At 45.3% G+C, this 19720-nt stretch overlaps 2 protein-coding genes and 1 pseudogene across 3 annotated transcripts in view; 1 reads left to right on the forward strand and 2 right to left on the reverse strand.

Moving 5' to 3' along the window:
• Positions 1-5543: 5543 nt before the first annotated feature.
• IFT22 (intraflagellar transport 22) lies at positions 5544-10562 on the reverse strand. 2 transcript variants are annotated; one of them, XM_072640361.1, is made up of 5 exons: positions 10335-10562; positions 9511-9587; positions 9305-9394; positions 8630-8832; positions 5544-6428 (listed from the first exon to the last, which is right to left on the reverse strand). In XM_072640361.1, exons 1-5 carry the CDS (start codon positions 10371-10373, stop codon positions 6280-6282), a joined length of 558 nt encoding a protein of 185 aa, XP_072496462.1. In that variant the 5' UTR covers positions 10374-10562; the 3' UTR covers positions 5544-6279. The 2 variants fall into 2 exon arrangements, with proteins under 2 accessions (XP_072496462.1, XP_072496463.1); XM_072640362.1 differs by lacking the exon at positions 10335-10562 and adding an exon at positions 10032-10285.
• Positions 10563-10576: 14 nt separating this feature from the next.
• Positions 10577-19720, forward strand: part of COL26A1 (collagen type XXVI alpha 1 chain) — a 324033-nt gene continuing 314889 nt past the window's right edge. The window contains exons 1-2 of the mRNA XM_072640359.1: positions 10577-10843; positions 13882-13961. The gene's annotated coding sequence lies outside the window, so the exon portion shown is untranslated. The remainder of the gene's footprint in view (positions 10844-13881; positions 13962-19720) is intronic.
• On the reverse strand, positions 12050-18606 carry LOC140522623 (arf-GAP with GTPase, ANK repeat and PH domain-containing protein 3 pseudogene; annotated as a pseudogene).

Here is a 19720-nt window from a genome sequence, read left to right on the forward strand (position 1 = left end):
CTAGAATGGAATTAAACAACAGATTTCAGAGACTACCATTTAAATCTTCCAACTCCCTTTCTCTCTCTCTCAAGGAAGGCTGCCATATTTTCCCTCTCCATCCCTCCCCACCCCAACCCTTTCTTTTCAGTCCAAGTTTTTAATCCAAGTCCAAAACAATAGGGGTGGCAAATCTTGATGGATGTAAAAAAAATAAATGGGGTTTGTCCCATTTTCTTATGGAAACCAGGATTCAGCTTAATTAAACACATACTTATCAAGCATCTATTCTGTGTGTTGCACAGTGCCAGGCATTGGGTGATTTATCGAGTTAGCCCAACTGCCTGCATTTGGCAATGAGATCCAGTCAACTTATGTTCTAAATAGTCAAGATGAAAGCCTTTATTTCCATTTCATCCTGGGGTCCAGGACAACTTGATCTAATTTAGATATAAAATGATAAGCCAGGATGTTTGAAGTACCTTTGCCATTGACTCACTGGAAGACTCCCACTGTATATGCCTGTGTAAGTATATGCACATTTACATGGATATCTACATGTGTTTATGCATATATACATATATTATGCATATGTGTTTAAATTCAACTTGTAAAATGGGGATCAAAATACTGATCTAGATCACTAGAAGAGTAAAAATTGCTGAAATAAAATCTAGTTCACATAATTCTCAATTCATGGTCAGGAAGGTGCATTTGGACATCAGCTATAACTACTAAGGATTTTGTTTTCTGCTTTACAGCTCCCCCGGAAGAAGAAAGTCAGCAACCTTATTCAACTATAGTGAAAAAGAAAGTGTCTTTTCCTAGTTATACTGAACCTGTTTCAGACTATGATGATGTTGACATACCCTGCGTATACAATAATTAATCATTTTGAAATAGCCATTTCTCCATTTCTGCAAGCATGAAAAGACTTGGCTTAGTATATTTTTTAAATAACCGTGAAGGCTGACCAATACAATGAGCAGATGTGCTTTTATTAAATGTTGTAAGATAAACACTTTCTAAACTTATAAACATCCAAGATGGCCAATAGGAGGAGAGAGGAATTGACTCTGGAAGGAACCGTGTAGCCTTCTTCTCTTGAGGGAACACAGTCTGGGACAGTGGAATGGACTGGCCCTGGACACAGGTAGCCTGACTCAGTTGCTGCCTCTGATTCTAATGATCTACGTGACTGTGGGCAAGTTCTTTCCCTTCCCTGGGCTGCTGCTTTCTCATATGAAAAATGAGAAGGTTGGACTTGATGTCCTCTGAAGTTCTTTCTTGTTCTAGATCCATGATTCTGTGATTAGTAGAGTGCTGGGTCTGGAGTCAGGAAGACTCATTTTCCTGTGATCAAATCTGGTTTCAGACACTTACTAGCTCTGTGACCCTGGGCAAGTCATTTCACCCTGGTTGCTCAGTTTCCTCATTTGTCAAATGAGTTGGAAAAGGAAATGCAAACCACTCCAGTATCTTTGCTGAGAAAAGCCCTCCACATGGGTCACAAAAAGTCAGACAAAACTGAATGGCTGAATGGTGGATTCAGCACTAATTTATTTTATGTATTCCATACTTTGTATTTATGTCTTTCTTTGTAAGTATTTTCACATTATTGTCTTATGTACGCAATGTTAAAAGTATAAATTCTAGGACTTTTCAGTGAACTTCTAGAGAGTTCCACCGTCCCTCTACTCCTGCCACCCTCTGAACCATCCTCATCTGGGATCCTGGGAAGCTGCTTGAGGTTATGGAAGCTGCTAGGATGGTTCTTATACCTATGTGCTCTGTCCTAACTCGAAATGTCCAGACCTTAGAGGCAGAAAGTCCTTCTTTTTCCATTCTCTGATCCTGTCCCTTAAATAATAATCATCCTTGATTGACACGACTATAAGTCTTCAAGATACAGACAACATTTTCCTCGGTGATTACAAAATGCTGACTGTACTTATGGTACTCAAAAAATAGTAGTTTTTCCACCATATTGTATATATAATGTGTTTGAGGCAAAAACTCAATCAATAAATCATGAGAAATCTAGGCTAGCCAGGAAAACTCATGGGTTGTAATGGAAAAGAAAATGGTCAGTTACAAATGGATCATAATTCTCTGAATATGTTTGACTTGTGGAATGGAATTCTCTTTAGCTCTTTGGTCTACTGGGTTATCTAAGCAGTGATAGAGATAAAGCTATTGACCAATTTGACCACCATCTTCTCTTAGATCCTGATGGAGATTGCCTAGGACCCTGACCCCCAAGAGCCTAGGGAATGGCGGTGCCCTCCAAACCATCAGACCTCCTGTTCCCAGTCCAGGCCCATTACTGAGGAGAGAAATTCTTGTGTAGAAGGGGTTCATCTTCCCCACCAGCAGTAGCTGGTGATTAACTGCCACCAACAGATAAGCATGGGAACTCTGGGAGTGGCAGCCCATGCCAGGCTACTAGTCTTCTTCTAGCCCAGCCCTGATTTCCACCATCCAGGGAAGCAACTCCCATGGAGAATCGACCATCCCTATCAACCGTGCAACATGGGCAGGCAAGTCAGCCTAGCTAAAGCAGCCTGGGGTGGGGGTAGACAGGCTGTATGTGACAGGCAAGTTCAACCACTCACCTTAACCATCATTCCATCTCAGACCTCAGTGGACACAGCCCAGGACCCTGAACTCAAGACTTCCAGCCCAGTGCCCTCAGCCAGTGACCTAGGAAACAGCTCCAATGGAGATGCAGCTTGGCCATAACTCCTAGAGCTAGCTGCCTCAGCTACTGAAGACCCATAAAGCAAAGCTCTTGTGCCAACGTTCTTGGTACTGAAGTGGTTCTGCAACAGAAATGGATAGGATTCTGAGTCCTGACCATCTGCTTAGCTGCTGGCCCCTAAGGACCTTTCCATCTGACTGTCAGCTGAACTCTCCTATGGGTTCTGTCTCTCCCATTACAGTGTGAACCCCTTTGGAGCAGGGACTGTCTGACTTTTCTGTGTATCTCCAGCACTTAATGCAGGGCTCACAAAGTTAGCACTTTACATATGTTTAACACCCCGCTCCCCTCCCCGCCGCCCCGGCCAATTTGTTCATTCCAAAAAGTAGGAGGGAGGCTGAGGGGTAACCAAAAGCTTACCTTCTTAATTGTGTTTAATCAAGCAAGCGACTGAAAAATCAGCATCTATTAAGGGCCTACTATGTGGCAGGAAGTATGCTGGAGCGCTCAGGCTTAGGCAAAATCATCCTGAACACGCCCCAACAGATGCCTCCAAATGCGCAGGGTGGAAGGGGGAAGTTAACCTAGCCTCAACAGCTCACCTTGTGTGCACCAAGAAGGCCTGGCTCTACTCATCACATCTAATTTAAACAAGCAATGACTGAAGTATGAAGGCCACACTCTCCAAAAAAATGGGACCTGAGATTTCATTAAACGAATATTTGAAATGCCTGCCATGTGTAAAGCACTTCAGGGGAAGGAAAGCTGAATAAAACACAGTCTCTGCCTTCATGTCTAAGAGGGCAGTTAGACTATGACACAAATAACTGTTACTGATGATGGAAGGTAGGCACACTGGGAGATTCAAGCACCGGACCCAAGGAGAAAGTGCTATGCTCTGGGCTGAACTTCAAATCCTGCCTCGGCTGCTACCCCTCTGATCTGGGTGTGCTACTGAACATCCCTAGGCTCATTCCCTCATCTGTAACATCTGGATTGGATGGCCCCTACACTCCCATTGAGCCCTACCTCTAGGGTCCTAAGTGCCCAGAGAAAGGCAGATTTCTCTTAGCCAACGATCACATGAGGGAATCATAGGGATTGAGGAGAATTAGGACAGCAAGTGCTAATGGTGACAATTGAGTGAACCACACTGACTCCATCTAGTGACTCATTTATGAGTTTAGTTCAACTTCTACCTTGTGAGAAAACTTTAGTCAGTTGTGGAAATTGAGAGAAAACCGTATTACATTGTTTGAACCCAGCCCTGGATGGCTGGGAAGCTGGGCCACCTCCATCTGTTGTTTAGAGACCCTTAACTGAGGATATAGGTTATGCTGACCCGAAACCAGTCAGATTCAGGGTAATGCAAGGAGTTTTCTCATAATCAAACATCTCAAACAACTCATAGGCTTTATCTAAAAACTGGTCCCGTTCTGATCAGTTATTGTTTCCATGTTCCTTCCATTGTTTACAGACACTTGGGGGGCCTGGGACACTTCTTTTATCTTATTACAGGGAATTATACCTATTTCCTCCCCCCCTCCCAACTTGGAAGTCCTTAATCTTTCCTCCAATTAGAAATCAGATTACCTAATGTTGTATTATTTCTTTTTAACTAGTTGGTCTTGCTTTTAATGTATAAAAATTGGTCTCCCTGTATTTGGGGTCCAGCCCTAAGCTGAGAGAGACTACTGGTCCTGATCTGCTGAGCAATCGGCACGCATTGTTTAACAAATTGAAATGCTTAGAAGCTCAAACCTGTTTCCTTAGTCATTTCATCTTTCACCTGCCACACATGGAAGGCTTCATGAAGGTGGAGACATTTGAGATGGGCCACGAAAAATGCACTGGACAGTGGAGATTTAGGGAAAGGGCGTTCTAAGCAGCAGAAAAGGTGTGGAGACAGGAAAGGGCTTCAGTTTAAAGGGCATGTGAAGGAGTGTAGTGGGAAGCAAAGCTAGAAAGGAGCATCAGGGCCAAATTTCAGAGGGCTCTGAATTCCTCTGAAAGGTCTGGACTTTAAAGAATAGAAAATGTGGAAGTACTAGTTATAATTTGAGTCAGAGAGTAAGTTACTTCAACAGTGAAATTCTCTGAGGAAAGGGACCATGTGCCTTATTTTATCTTTGGGGCTGAGGGTGTTCAGAGTAGATACTCAAAAATGCTTTTTGAATAAATGAATACGGGGCCAACGAGGGCCTTCACTTGGGTGAAGGCAGAGGGAATGGAGAGATGGGAAAAGTTATACATGTCCCAGAGCTATGAGCAATGGAACATGGCAGCCATGTATATGTAGGGGATATGGAAGGACCAAATATAAACAGCCAAGGATTAGGGACACTTTGGGGAGGAAGAGGAGATCTAGAATCTGAGGTGGTGGTGATGGCATTGTCAGGGAGACAGAATATGGGTCTGAAAAGAAGGGACCTAAGGACACAGTTGGTGGTAGAGATGTGATTTCCCACATCACCATCTCAACTGAATTTTAAGGATAAAATATATGCCTGGCACATAGGAGGTACTTACTATTTGATTGGCTGTCTTCACATTTATCAATGATAATTAACATTTATGTGACATTTTTCAGTTTTGCAACGTGATATATATATATATATAATACACACACACATATATTCTCATCTGACCTTCACAAATACCCTGTGATATGTTACTAGGATCCTGATTTTACTGATAAGGAAACTGAGGCTGACAGACACTCATTCTTCTTTTCTATTTTCATTTCAAAATGCATATATAGGAGATATATAAATGTACATGTGTCTGTTTATATGTATATATTTATATATATGTCTCTCTATACATATATACATACACACATACACAATGAGTTGAATTATAGTTTCAAGTTATAGGTATTGAAAGTTTATTTCTGACTGGTTACATATGACAAAATTTAAAATAATTATAAAGGCAGTAGGGAAAAAATGAAAATCCATCTCAAAAACTATGAAAATAAAACTGCTTATTCAATGAATTGAAAGCCACATGCCTTTATATCCTTTGAATATTAATTCTTTAGCATTTTTTACAAATTAGGTGATGCGAAAACATAACATCCCTTTTATCTGAATACACAAGTCTGATATGGATGAAAATGCCCTGTTTATGAAAGTCTATTTATACAAACTGGCCTTTAAGCCCCCAATTAATTTAGCATAGTTTTCCTAACATTATAGAACTTCACATAAAAATAAACATTCCATTACGATTATTATTGAGAAGACAACACATCTGATATACACCAACAATAACTGTCTAGAGGGACAGACTGACCCCTGGGCAATAGTAATAACATTTTCAAAAGAAACCAAAGTGAACAAACAAAACTGGGCCTGGTTTTACAGGTTTCTGACAATATCCGAAGCAGACAAATTCACCAACGGGGTTCTTGAAACCATAAAAGCAGAGTCGGTATCCAGAGAATCACTGGCCAACAGGGACCTTCCTCTAGCAGAGAAGCTGCCACCTCTTGGCAGATCTCGCGTGATCGGGGCCTTCAAAGAGATTTCAGACCCGATGTGGGTGAGAGGCACCCAAGATGAAGGCAGGTGTGTGAATACGGAACAGCTCCAAAGTTAGGTGATGATGGACATCTCTTCCCGATCTCTGCTCTCAGACACTGAGCTGACGATACTTTTCAGGTACTTGATGAATTCCATCCGGATCTCCTCAGGTTCCTCCTCCAGGTTGGAGTGTACCAATTTCAGTTTGTTCAATGGTGCAGCTATACAGGGACACAGGAGGGTGTAATTACGCACAGAGCTTCAAAGCAATTATCGAAGAATGGAAGCGTATCAATCATTATTAAAGAGCCCACTATGTGCCAGACACTGTATGCTTGGCACACAGAGTGAAAGTCCCTACTCTAATGGAGGAGATAAGGACACACACAAGTACATAAATACACAGATACAAATAAGCACAAACTAGTAGAGGAGGGAGGACAGTAAGAGTGGGGGGTTGAGTGTCTCCAAGGAAACCAGGGATTCAGAACTGAGGGGAGGGAGCGTGTTCCAGGAAGGAGGTACTGCCAGTGCCGAGGCTCAGTGATGGGAGACAGAGCACCCCATGTGTGAGAAGCAGAGAGTACAAGAAGGGTAACCAAATACCATTAGGATGGAAATAGAGGCTTCACCCTGTGGTGAAGGGCTTTAAAAGCTGAGCAGGGCAGTGGTTTTCATGCTGATGGTGACAGGGAGCCACTGGAATCTACTGAAGGAGGGATCTGCTCAGATGTGCCCTTGAGGATGCTGGACCAGAATGGGGCATGGTTTGGAGCAGAGAAACCACTGAGGAGGTAGGGCAGGGATCCACTGAAGCTCTTGGTCCCATATGTGGCACTCAGAGAACCAATCTCTGGTATTTTCTAATGTTCCAAAATGGAATATTTAAGAGCACCAAGGGCTTTACATCTCCACTTCCAGCCCATTACCTGGTGGTAAGGAAGACCTTACCAACTACAGATCTCATTTCCTTTGATATATTCTTTAAAATATATTTTGTGCCTGGCACACAGTAGGTACCTAATAAATATTTATAGATTGGTTTTCAATTTATTTTGAGTAGATAATTCAGGCCTTTACAACGAGCAATTTCTGTTCAGTCATTTTTGAGTCACATCTGATTCTTCATGGCCCCATGTGGGGTTTTCTTGGCAGAGACACTGAAGTCATTTGCCATTCCCTTCTCCAGCTCAGTTTACAAATGAGGAAACTGATGCAAGCAGGGTTAAGGGACTTGCTCAGGGTCACACAGCTGGGAAGTGTCTGAGGCTGAATCTGAACTCATAAAGATGAGCCTTCCTGATTCCAAGTCCAGTGCTCAATTTGCCACCTAGCTGTCCAAGGAGCAAGAGATAAAAGCAAGATGGCAATTTTTCAAACAATTATTGTACAGTACCGCTTCAGTAATACATAAGTCACATGGCTAACTGGAGCTTTCTCTTGAGATAAATGACTTTCTAAATAAGCTTTTATAAAAAATTAGCTTAGCTGACCTTGCCACAGTGAAGACAGGAGACTGAAAGGAAATGCCAAATGTTATATTACTTATGTTCAACCAATGAACAAAAGTTCGTTAGATTTACTTAAGAAATGAAAAAAACAAAACTTTGGAGGCAGAATGGAACCTAAAGAGACACTTTTCATCGCATAGGATGTTCAGGAAACAGGACCAGTTTCAACTATCATGCCTAAAGTTATAATGAATTTCATTAGGACAGTAATTAAATGCTCTTCATTTTAGGGTTCTTTTTTTTCTCCTTTTTATCTCTGTTGGGCGGTGGGCAGCACCAGGAAGATGGGAGCTCCTGTCTGGCCTCTTAGATGTGCAAGCTGTGTGACCCTGGGCAAACTCCAAGCAACTCTGGGAGACAGTTTGCCAACTTGGATTTCCTTAAACCGGTGAAACCTCAGGTCTGATCACTCACCTTTTATCTCTGTTGCTGTCTACCTGTTTGTGATATGTCCAATTCTTCAAGTAAATTGATACCTTAGTGTGTCTAACAAGATGGTGCCTTGCATGAAATTCCCTACATACAGGCAGTACTCAATCAGTGGTAAGGATAGTGTTGAACTGCCTTTTTGTACTTCTGGATTGTCTGTCAAGATGATGTGAGTCTCTCTGGGTCTCAGTTTTCACATCTATATAATTGGGTTGGATGAGGTGGTCTTTAAATGTTACGATAGATATGTTGATTAGGTTCAAGTGACATATTTTTAGATAGATAGCAAAGAAACCATGGTTAATAAAGACTACAAAGAGAACAAGACTGGGAGAATCAGATCCGGGTCAGCGTGACAGACATACAAGTGGTTAACATTTAAAGCGCTGAGAGAAGCTCTGAAAAAAAAAAAAGGGATTACTGAGAAAATATGCCAAAAGAACTAAAAATCTATTTCAAATGAGCATTATTGGTCTCCTTACCCAGAGACAAGTTGCCCTTGTCCCCTCCAGAGCCTGGCTTGTGGTGCGCAATCAGGAGACACTGATTGTCTTGTAACAGCTGCTGCTGCACAAAGCAAGAATGCCACATTTCAATCTCCTTCAGGTGGCTGGGGATGTCAGCATTAAAGATGATCACCACTCCATGAGAGTCTTTCATGAGGGCAGGCCAGCATGATTCAAACCTGCAGGGAAGGAAAAGAGCTCTGTCAGGGAGGGGGTACTTCTTATCATGTCTCATCTGTTTGCTGATGAATATGCTTGATCTTGGCCCATAAAGGCTAATGGGCACACCCCATTTGGAGAAGGCCATTTTTATGAGCATCTGTATGAACACACACACATACACAAGGGCACTTAGGTGGCACAGTGGGTAGAATACTTGACTTGGAATCAGGAAGACTCATCTTCATGAGTTCAAATTCAGCCTGAGACACTTACCAGCTGAGTGACCCTCAAGTGACCAAGTCATTTGCCTCATCTATAAAATGAGCCAGAGAAGGAAATGGTAAACCACTCCAGTATCTTTGCCAAGAAAACTGCAGATGGGGTCCCAAAGAGTGGGACATGAATAGAAGGAAGACAGGGACACACACACACACACACACACATACTCTCTCTCTCCCTTCCATTGGAAGAAAGCTGTTCAGCACTTACTTTGTGTCTCCTCCACAATCCCACAGCTCAAACTCACACCCTGTGCCTTTGGTGTTGCTGGTCACTTGGGGGTTCTCAAATTCCAGGATCCTACAAACACAAATGTCTTTCAGAGGGGTGATGGTCTCGTGCCTCCCCAACGCCCCGCCACAACAGGGGGTGAGGAGCATCTTCAGAACCCAGCCCAGCCGGGGCTCAGGACTCACCTCACCCCTTGGGTCGGGTTGTACTCGGTGATGTCAGAGGACTCGGTCAGGAAGTTGGCCAGGACGGTCTTGCCGCTCTGTGCGGGGGAGAGCATTTGGACTTGGTTCACAGAACCCCAAGGCGGTCCAACACGTTCCCAAAGAGGGATCCGTGCTCCCCAAGCTTCCTCCCAGCTCCCAGCAGCAGGAGGAACCTCTGGGGCTCTAGTCACGGGGTCCTGGGGGGGACGTCGGTCCGTGGTCGGTGGAAGCTGGGGGCACCGCCCCTGTTTGGGCGAGGCTGCCCGGTAAGGGGGTCAGCCTCCACCACCCGTTGGCCCGAGATCGGGGATCCCGTGACTTAGCGAGCGGCCCCCACTCTCCTCCTGTGGGTCGCGGGTGGCTTTGGACCTCTCTTAGCAGAACCACAAAGGGAACGGATGGTTCTGAACTAGGAACACTATTTTTTTAAAGTTTCGGACCCCGACGAAGGGTCCTCGTTCTGAGGGCTTCCGCCCCGGCCTCAGTTTCCCCGCATATACCCTAACTGCACCCCGGCTCCCGGAGCGCGGGGTGTGGGGGTGTCCTTCGGCTCCGACCCTGGCCCGCCGTCCGCTGCCCCTCCGGAGCCTCAGTTTCCACGTCTGTCACGGGCCGGGCCGGATGGCGCGGCTCCCAAGGCCCCGGGCCTGGGGTCCTCAGTCTGCCCTCGCCGCCGCGGCCCGGAGCCCCTCTGTGACCCCTCCCTCAGACCCCCGAGACCCCCCCACTGCCTCCATCTCCCAAGGGAGCGCACTGAGGCTCGGGGGGGCGGGGGAGCTGCCCAGCGCGCAGGCCGCACCCACCTCACAAGGCCCCACGAACAGAATCTTAGCCTTGAGCATGGCGCCGGCCCTGCTCCGCAAGGCATCTCCCGCCGCCCGGCCTGGGCCCCAGCCCACAGGCGCCGCCGTTGCCAGGACTCTGGGAAGCGTGGGGGCGTGGCCTAGAGGAGAGGCCGAGAAGAAGGTCCTCGCTGATTCGCTACCGCTGTATCGCGGTGGGGGCGGGGCAGGCGGCGCGCGTTCACCGCGCAGCCGCAGATTCTCGGCGAGTACGCGAGGCGGCGGCGGTCACGGTTTAATCGTCTGCAGGTCCCCCATCCCCTACCCTTCCCCTGCCCTGGCTGTCGGCCGCGAGCTGGACAAGGCCAGACGTCATCAGCGCGCCACCCCCCCCTTCTCATTTTACAGATGGGGAAAATGAGGCTTAGGGAGGGAAAGTGGCTTCTTAGACGCAGGCCCAGCGGCTCATCGATGCCAAGCTACAAGGCGTTTCAGGGGCCCTCAGGACCCTGTTCCCCCCCATTTGACAGGTGGGCACACTGAGGCCTAGAGAGAGGAAGTGACGTGCCTAGAGTCAAGCAGTAGCAGTAACTAGGGCGTGCCCGAGGGGCGAGTCCAAAGTCCGGCCCTCCCCCGTCATCTTGCCTGGCACCTTGGGGGCCACTGGGCCCTCCCTTCCCTCTCCTCTCCCCTCCCCCCTTCCACTTCTCCCCTCCCCCCTTCCACTTCTCCCCTCCCCCCTTCCACTTCTCCCCTCCCCCTTTCCACTTCTCCCCTCCCCCCTTCCACTTCTCCCCTCCCCCTTTCCACTTCTCCCCTGCCCCCTTCCACTTCTCCCCTCCCCCTTTCCACTTCTCCCCTCCCCCCTTCCACTTCTCCCCTCCCCCTTTCCACTTCTCCCCTCCCCCCTTCCACTTCTCCCCTCCCCCTTTCCACTTCTCCCCTCCCCCCTTCCACTTCTCCCCTCCCCCCTTCCGCTTCTTCTCCCCTCCCCCTCTCCCCTCCCCCCTCCCCCTCTCCCCTCGGGACAGCCCCGGGCAGAGTTATCCTGGCCCAGGACCTTGGGACGCCAGGTCCTTTGTACATTTCACTGGCGCCGCTGAAAGGGAAAGTGGAAAGACAGGAGCCGAGTCTGGCCCAGCCCTGGATCACGACCCCGCCTCGTAAAGGGCGACCCACTTGAAACACGCGTGGGACCTGGGGCTCGTCATTTAACCCTTCTGAGGCGCAATTTTTTCACCTGCAAAACAGGGATGATGGGGCTTACTTATCTCAGAGATGGGAGCAAAGCGCTTTATTTCTTCAGGTTTTTGGGTCCCCTCCAACTATATCCTGATTCTCCCTCTAGTACAATTTATTAGCACATGCCTAAGTTAGCCATTTATCTATTGGTTATTATTGATGGGCCTAGTCTTCTGATCCCATGGTTAACGACTTCGCAAGACTTCCAGTGAAGGGCAATCTCCCAAGACTGCCTATTTTATTTTGGATATCTAATTATTGGAAAGGTTTTCCTTATATCAAGCCTCAATTTGTATCTTCACAACATTGCCTGTTCTTAGTTTTATACCTGGTTGAATAAAGCGTATATAATCTCCCATGTGATTACCTTTCAAGTACTTGGATAGAGAGAACATCTCCTTAAGTTTTACCTTCTCTAGCCCAAGAATTGTCTGGTTTTAACCTTAATTTGATGAGGGTGGGACAGGGAAAGGAGGAGCTTGATAATACCCTACTCATCCACTAGAAGAAAGAGAAGAAGATGTGCCATCCATGGGCACCATGCCTGGCCAGTTGTAGGGCTTGATGACCTGGGAGGAGCCATCAGGTTCACTGATGTGTTGGTAGAAGATCTGTTAGAAGATTAAGGCCCATCTTCAGAGCTAGAATGTAGAGACTTGTGGCATTATTTGCAGTCAACCATCAAGTGGTTATACAACTTTTTTTAAAAAAAGTAACGTGGCATACCAAATTACATTTCTTGTACTTATGCCTTTGGATTGAGGGTCCTCCAATCCCAGAATGATCCCTCCTTCTTGGGGATTCCTTGGCTTCCTTCAAGATTCAGCTTAAATCTCACCTTCAGGAGGCCTTACCATCCAAGATAACTGTCCATCTACTACCTAGCTATTAAGTCTCCTTCTTCAGAAAGGAAGCTCCCAGAGGGCACTGTTATTGCCATTACATCCTAGTGTCAGCATCATGCTGTATATAGTAAGAGCTTAATACATGCTTGTTGACTCATTGACTCTCAGACTAAGTCAAATTGATACGACGGTGGAGTTCAGTTATAATGATCATATCTGGTCCATTATCAGATTAAATTGGATCATATATTTAGAGCTAGAAGGGACTTTATATGGGTTATACAGTTCAAAAGTGTCAAAACTCAAACTGAAATGGAGCCCCTTAGAAAATCACATTAGCATAATCCATGTTCTATTGTATTTTTTATTTATTTTGCTAATTTGGTTCCAATTACATTTTAATCAGGTTTAGGCCCACTGTTTGATATACCTCTGTTATAGTATAACCTGCTCATTTTATAGATGAAGAGACTACTTTAGACTAGCAGTGTGTTTTAGGGATGAACTGATAAAAAGATCAACTGGTTAGGTTTCAGGCAGACTTTTTATGAGGGAACCTAAATGTCAGACTAAGAGGTTTGTATTTTATTTGATAAGACTTTGGACAAGGGAGTGGTAAGATTAGATCAATGTATTAGGAAGATTACTTTGAAGGAGGAAGGTTTTTGAAGCCAGGGAAGTGGTAGTCACCAGGAGGTGAGGAGAGTAATTAGATTTAATTCATAGGTTCATTTCATAAAGCCTTGCTGATTTGCTGTGAGATTTCTGCTTGAGGCTCTTAGAAGACAGTGGAGAATTTCGTTTGCAGTAGGGCTTGTCAGGAATCTGCTAACTGCTAAACAAAATCTAAGTGAGCTATTACAGAGAAAAAGTGGGAAGTTCAAAATGTACATACTCTAAAGTTATTATCCCAAATCCCGCTTGCATGGACAAATTAGGAACTCAGAACATGGCTACTATATCTCCCTTCAGGGTCATAACGGTAACCCCTGAGGAGTTCAGGGTTTGTTTTTCTAATGCTATTATTACTTACAAGCCTCAACCAGTGTGTGCTTTCCCCTAATTATCAGTTGATCTTAGTCAGCCAGACTTTAATTAGCTTTTAGAAAGGAGTAGTAGTCAGAAGAGCTGACACAAAAACATCCCTCCAAAGTCTAGGACACATTCTCCCATTAGTACACACAGAGTCCGGAGGGAAATGTGCTTCAGCTTAGAGAACATGTGTGGCAAAGGGGTGATTCACAGCTCCTGGATGCTGGCAGATCCATTCTCCTTTTTGTAAGATTAGTCAAGAAGTTTTCCTTAGGCTTTTATCCTGGGTTCCTTGTAGAGTCTTATGGCTACTTTTTTTGGTATAGAAGCATGATGTAGTAGGGAGGGGGACTTCAGTGATCTAGATGTCTCTTGTAGCTCTACTTGCTGAAAACAGAACAACTAATGAAATCCTGATTTGTCTTAATGATGGTTTCATTTTTCCAAAGATAAAGGAAATGGCAAGAGTGATTATCATTAGAGACCTGGTTCTGGGCAAGAAGGCTGCTGAATAATTCACACCTTGGGGGTAAGTGATCATTCTGTGTTAGAATTTGGGATCTAGAAGGAGGGGAGGGACAAACATCTTCTAATATGCACCCATTGTATTGGGCAAAAGCATGTTTTAAAGGGTTCAGAGGAAAGACAGATGGGATCCTATGGTTCCTCTAAACGTTTTTATTCAGGAGAGGGGAGGAGCTCTCAAGGATGAAATTCTGAAGATGTAAACAGAAATTATCCCAGTGAGAAACAAAAAAAGGCAGGATGGGTTGGGGAGCTACTAAAGAACTAAGACAAACTGCACATCTGGGCACATAAAAACTTGATGACACAAACACTGATCTCCTGTCAGTAATCTTTGCAAGATTAGGAAGAAATGAGGACGTCTCAGAGGACTGAAGCATGGTCATGTTCCTATTTTCAAAAAAGGGGAGAGATTGCAGCTACCAGTCAGTGAACTTGATTTAAATTCCTAAAATGTATTTATTATTAAAGGGATGAGTTGTGAGCATTTGGAAAGAGAAGCAAAGATAGTTAGGAATCAGTATGATTTCATCAAGAACTAGTTATGCCAGATTAACCTCATTTTCTTTTTTTGGTGGGATTGATTACTAGATTGGTAATTCTGAAGAATGCTTATGTAGCATATAACTAGATTTCCCTGAAGGATTTGATAAACTCTCTCACAATCTCTTCTGTACAAGTTGGAAATAGGAGGACTAGCTAGGTGGATTTGGACCTGGTGAATGATCAGGTTCAGGGAGAAATCATTGATAGGTTAAGATCAGCTTGAAAGGAGATCTCTAGTGGGATCACTTTAGGGATCTGTCCTTGGCCCAGTAGTGCTTAATATTTTTTTTTATCAGTGATGAAACTATAGATGTCATTTTTCTCAAATTTGCATTTGACACATAGCTGGGCAATGAGAGTCCAAAGTGATTTCTACAGAGTAGAACAATGTGATGGGGTACGAGCCCAAGCTGAGACCTTTGTCCCATGGACCTGGGAGGGTTTTGGTTCCATTTGTCTGAAGGACTCTGGAAAGCCTGGCCTTGGGGGCTCCTTGGATTCTCCTGATTTGATTTAGCATTCTCTTCATATTCCTCACTTTGATCCTATTACTGGCCACTACTTGAGGTCCAAGTCACCCAGCCCGGATTGTGGATTGTCTGGACTATGGGTCATTCCCATCAGGATCCTCCCTGGGTTTCATCTACATTCCAGGCTGACCGCCCCTTTCAAGACCATACCTGGGACCTGAGACTGCTTGGCCACACCTGAATTCTTCCCTCAGTCTTTTTCTGTATTCAAGTTCCATCTCGCCTCCATGAAGGCACTCAGATTCAATCCAGCTATGACTGTCTAGCTGAGATTCTATCTGGCCCACTTGTGAATACAAGCATTTCAAATGCTTAGGTTCCTTAAGATTCAACCTACTATGGTGAATTTTTAATAAACTTTGTTTTTCTTTAGCTGTAAGAAGGCTTGTGTCGAATTCATTTGAGCAGGACCCGGTGTGTCGGTATTTTGGCGTCTCCAGGACCCAAACCTCAGCAAATGGACTGTATCAAATAAGTACTCCTGGAATTTTAGTGGACTGCACATTCACTGTCTGTCAACAGAATGACATTGCAGTTAAAACCTCATCCAGTTTTGTGTGCTCCATCTTAGGAGGGACATTGCTCAGCATGTCAAGAAAAAGGGAGATCAGGCTGGTGAAGGGACTGCAAATTATGTCATATGATCATCAGTTAAGGAATTGGGGATGGTTAGTTTGGAAAAGAGAAGGCTTAGGGAGAACATGATAACTGTCTTCTAATATTGGAAAGACTCTTATATGGAAAAGGGATCAAACTTATTCTGCTTGGCCTCTGAAGGCAGAATGAGGAACAATGAATAGATGGGGAGGAGAGACAGATTTCAGCTCAATGCTAGGAAAAACTTCCTTGCAATCAAAACTTTACAAAAGTTGAATGAGTTGCCTTGGGTAATGAAGAATTTCTTCCAAGAATTTTTCAAACATAGGTTGGATGAATACTCAGCAGGGGTGTTGAAGAGGGATCTAGGTAGCCTTTGAGGCTACATCCAAGACTCATTCTATGATTTTGCAGGAGTAGGAAGGGTATGTGGAAAGTGGTTGTTTGTTTGTTGTCCATCGTCTTCAAAGAGGACCAAAATGACATCACCATGATAAAGTGAAATTTCAGTGTGTCTGACTGTGGCTGATCAGACCAATATGAGCTTGGAATGCTCTACCACAGGTTGGGCACACATAGTCCATGTGAATATTTGGGGTGGATATCCCAGATTTGCACATCCTCCATTTACTTTGTGCTATCTCAATTCTGCTTTGCTCAAAGAACACAGCACCCTTTCTAATGTGGGCATTCCATGCTAAGTGGTCCTGTGCCAGTGTCTCCCATGTTGCACAGTCAAATTCAAAGTTCTTGAGAGTGTCCTTGTATCACTTCTTCTGACCACCATGTGATCACCTGCCCCATGTGAGTTCTTCATAAAATAGTCTTTTTGGCAAGCATACATTTTGCATTCGAACAACATGGCCAGCGCACTGGAGTTGTGCTGTCTGAAGCATAGTTTGAATGCTTGACAGTTCAGTTCGAGCAAGGACCTAAATGTCTGGTACCTTTTCCTGCCAGGTGAGCCTCAGAATCTTCCCTAAGACAGTTCAAATGGAAGTGATTCAGTTTCCTGGCATGATGCTGGTAGACTGTCCATGTTTCACAAGCATACAACAATGAGGTCAGCACAACAGCTCTGTAGAGCTTCAGTTTGGTAGTCAGTCTAAAATCTTTTCTCTCCCAAACTTCTCTTCGGAGCCTCCCAAACACTGAGCTAGTTCTGGCAATATGTGCATCAACCTTATTGTCAATGTGTACGTCCCTGGAAAGTACACTACCAAGGTAAGTGAACTTATCCACAGCATTCAAAACTTCTCCATTTGTTGTAACTGATGGTTCCACATGTGAGTGGTGTGGTGGTGGCTGATGGAGCACCTGTTTTTTTTGGTGTTAATTATTAGGCCAAAATGAGCACAGACAGCAGAGAATTGATCCGTACTTTGCTGCATCTCAGCTTCAGAGGCTGCATTGAGTGCACAATCATCTGCAAACAGAAAGTCATGCACCAACACTCCCTCCACTTTGGTCTTGGCTTGTAGCCTTTTCAAATTGAAGAACTTACCATCAATATGGTAGTTGACCTTGATGCCCTGTTCATCCTCACTGAAAGCATTTGTCAACATGACTGAAAACATCATGCTAAAAAGCATGGAAGCCAGCCCACAGCCCTGTTTCACTCCATTGGTGACTGGGAAGGCACGAGAGCTTTGTCCATTATCCAGAACTCGGGCAAACATGCCATCATGAAATTGACGTACAATATTGATGAACTTCTCCAGGCAACCAAATTTTTTTTGGGAGGGGACAAACACACACAGTCTGATTTATTGGTCTTGCAACACATATATGTACACAAACAAATATTCCAATTTTCAGATTTTACACAGGGCTCACGGATCCCTTTGCCCATCTCCTCAAGTTCTTCATCTAGTGCTCTGCACCAGGCCGTTTCCACTTTCCACACCTCATCTCCAGGTTAACGTAGTGGTGGTTTGGGGAACAAAACTTGAATGAAACTTTGGGGTGAAGTTTAAGGACAGGAGATGAGAGAAGGGGACAGGTCCTGCTCTCGCCTCCCCTCAGGTGCCTCCAAAGCGCCTGTCCCTTTTCACTGGCATCTCTAAGGCACTAGACTGAACAGTTCATTTTTTCCTATGGTACAGGGCCCTGGGATGAGTTTCAGCCCCAATCCCTCCCTTCCTTTGTCCTCTGTTCTTAACTCATTCTCTCTACCTCCTATTTCTTCCTCTCTGTGGCTCCCTTTGTCTACACCTCTCTCCCCCTTTCCTGCAGGAGGAGGGATGTGAGCCCCAGGTCCTGGGGTCTCCTTGGAACCCCCATACTTCCCAGGCCTCACAGGAGGAGTGCAGCTCAATGGAGGTGCTACAACCAGGGGTCGGGGTCAGGCCACTGCCCTCCCTAGGGCAACTGTGCTGCAGCAGGATGTCCACACACTCCTGGCTGCCAACTCGGTAGGTGTAGGCCAGTGGAGTCAGGCCCTGAGCATCCCGGTTCCTCACATCCACCCCGTACCAGAGAAGCAGCTGTGTGAAGACAATGTTAGCCATAACACTGGAGAGATGCAGGGCTGTGCAACCATCCCCATCCCCATAGGTCTCATTCACCTCTTCCTTGGAGCCATGGGCCAGGAGCATCACCAGCAGTGGCAGGTCATCCTCCACCACAGCCTGAAGTAGCTGCTGCCCCAGAGGCATAAGCTTGGCAGGGGGGCAGGAACAGCTTCTGTTCATATTTGGCCCTGATCTAGTGTTCCTTCTCCTCCCTGCAAGCCTCAGGCCCCAGCTTGGCATGGCCGTCCAGGGTCCCTTCCCAGACACTGTTGGCCAAAGCATTGCCCATGGCAGTCATCACTGCCAACAGCTCAAAAGGCGAGTCATCCAGATCAAGGGAAAGCACTTGAGACAGGTGGGCCCCCACATGCTGATGGATTCCTGAACGCTCTATGCACATCAGGGCACCCAGATCCAGGCTGGCCCAGTCTGGGTTGGGAGACAGGCAACCAAATTTTGACATAATTTTCCATAAGCCCTCACGACTAACAGTATGAAAGGCCTTGGTCAGATTTACAAACATGTACAGACCTCTGTTCTACTCCTGGCATTTCTCCTGGAGTTGTCGGACAGTAAACACCGTATCATCTGTTCCTTGGCCCTTTCTGAAGCCATATTGGATTTCAGGTATGACCATCTTCAAGGTGAAGGATCAGGCTATTAAGGAGGACTTAGCAAGAATTTTGCGAGCAATGACTAAGAGAGAGATTCCCTTGTGATTCTTACAGGACAATCTATTCCCTTTACCTTTATAGAGATGAACAGTGGAGGCACCCTTGAACTCCTGGGGGATAACCTCAGTTTGCCACATAACCTGGAAAATTTCAGTCAGCTTTTGTACAAGCAATGGTCCCCCTAATCTCAGCTAGAGTAGAATCAGCACCAGATGCTTTGCCACATGAAAGGAGCCTAATGGCCCTCAAAACCTCTTCTTCAGTTGGAAGTTTAGCTAAGGAGGGATTGACTTCAAACTGAGGTAAATGGTCAATGGCCTCAGCACTGATTGATGATGGTCTGGTTGAGAACACTATGGAAATGTTCAGCCCATCTCTCTAGGATCATGTCCTTATCACCAATCAATGTAGCTCCATCAGCACTGAGTAGTTGTGATGCACCATAAGTTTTTGGTCCATAAATAGCTTTCAGAGAACCATAAAAGTGCTTTGGATTGTTACTATCAGCATAAAACTGAATTTGAATTTCATCTGCCTTCTTACTGAGCCAGGACTCCTGCATCTCTCTAAACTTTGCTTGTACTTTGCTTTTGATGGAATTAAATGCTCCTTTAAATGCTTAGAGATGGATGAACTATCCTACTGGTAAATCCCGTGGAGTTCTTGTTTTTCATTCAGCAGCTTCTGAATTTTCCCATCATTTTCATCAAACCACTCTTGGTGTTTGCGAGTGTTCTGACCCAGGTGAGCAAATGCAGTGCTGTACACCAAATCTATGAAAGCTGCCTACTCCTTTTCTGCTCCACTGTTGCCAACTGTGTGTTGACTCAACTTTCCCTCCAACTTAGCAACAAACTGTTCACGCTCAGAGAAGAGCTCTAATTTGTTGACATTAATTCTTCT

The sequence above is a fragment of the Notamacropus eugenii genome, chromosome 2 (genome assembly GCF_028372415.1).
Source record: "Notamacropus eugenii isolate mMacEug1 chromosome 2, mMacEug1.pri_v2, whole genome shotgun sequence".
NCBI lineage: Eukaryota > Metazoa > Chordata > Mammalia > Diprotodontia > Macropodidae > Notamacropus > Notamacropus eugenii.

Bases quoted from the DNA above. Each gene is read 5' to 3' on its own strand.
- IFT22 (XM_072640361.1), bottom strand. From the start codon at position 10,373: ATGCTCAAGGCTAAGATTCTGTTCGTGGGGCCTTGTGAG. The intron at 9,588-10,334 runs GTGGGTGCGGCC...TCCCCCGCACAG, and splicing joins TGTTCGTGGGGCCTTGTGAG to AGCGGCAAGACCGTCCTGGC. The intron at 9,395-9,510 runs GTGAGTCCTGAG...TTGTGTTTGTAG, and splicing joins AACCCGACCCAAGGGGTGAG to GATCCTGGAATTTGAGAACC.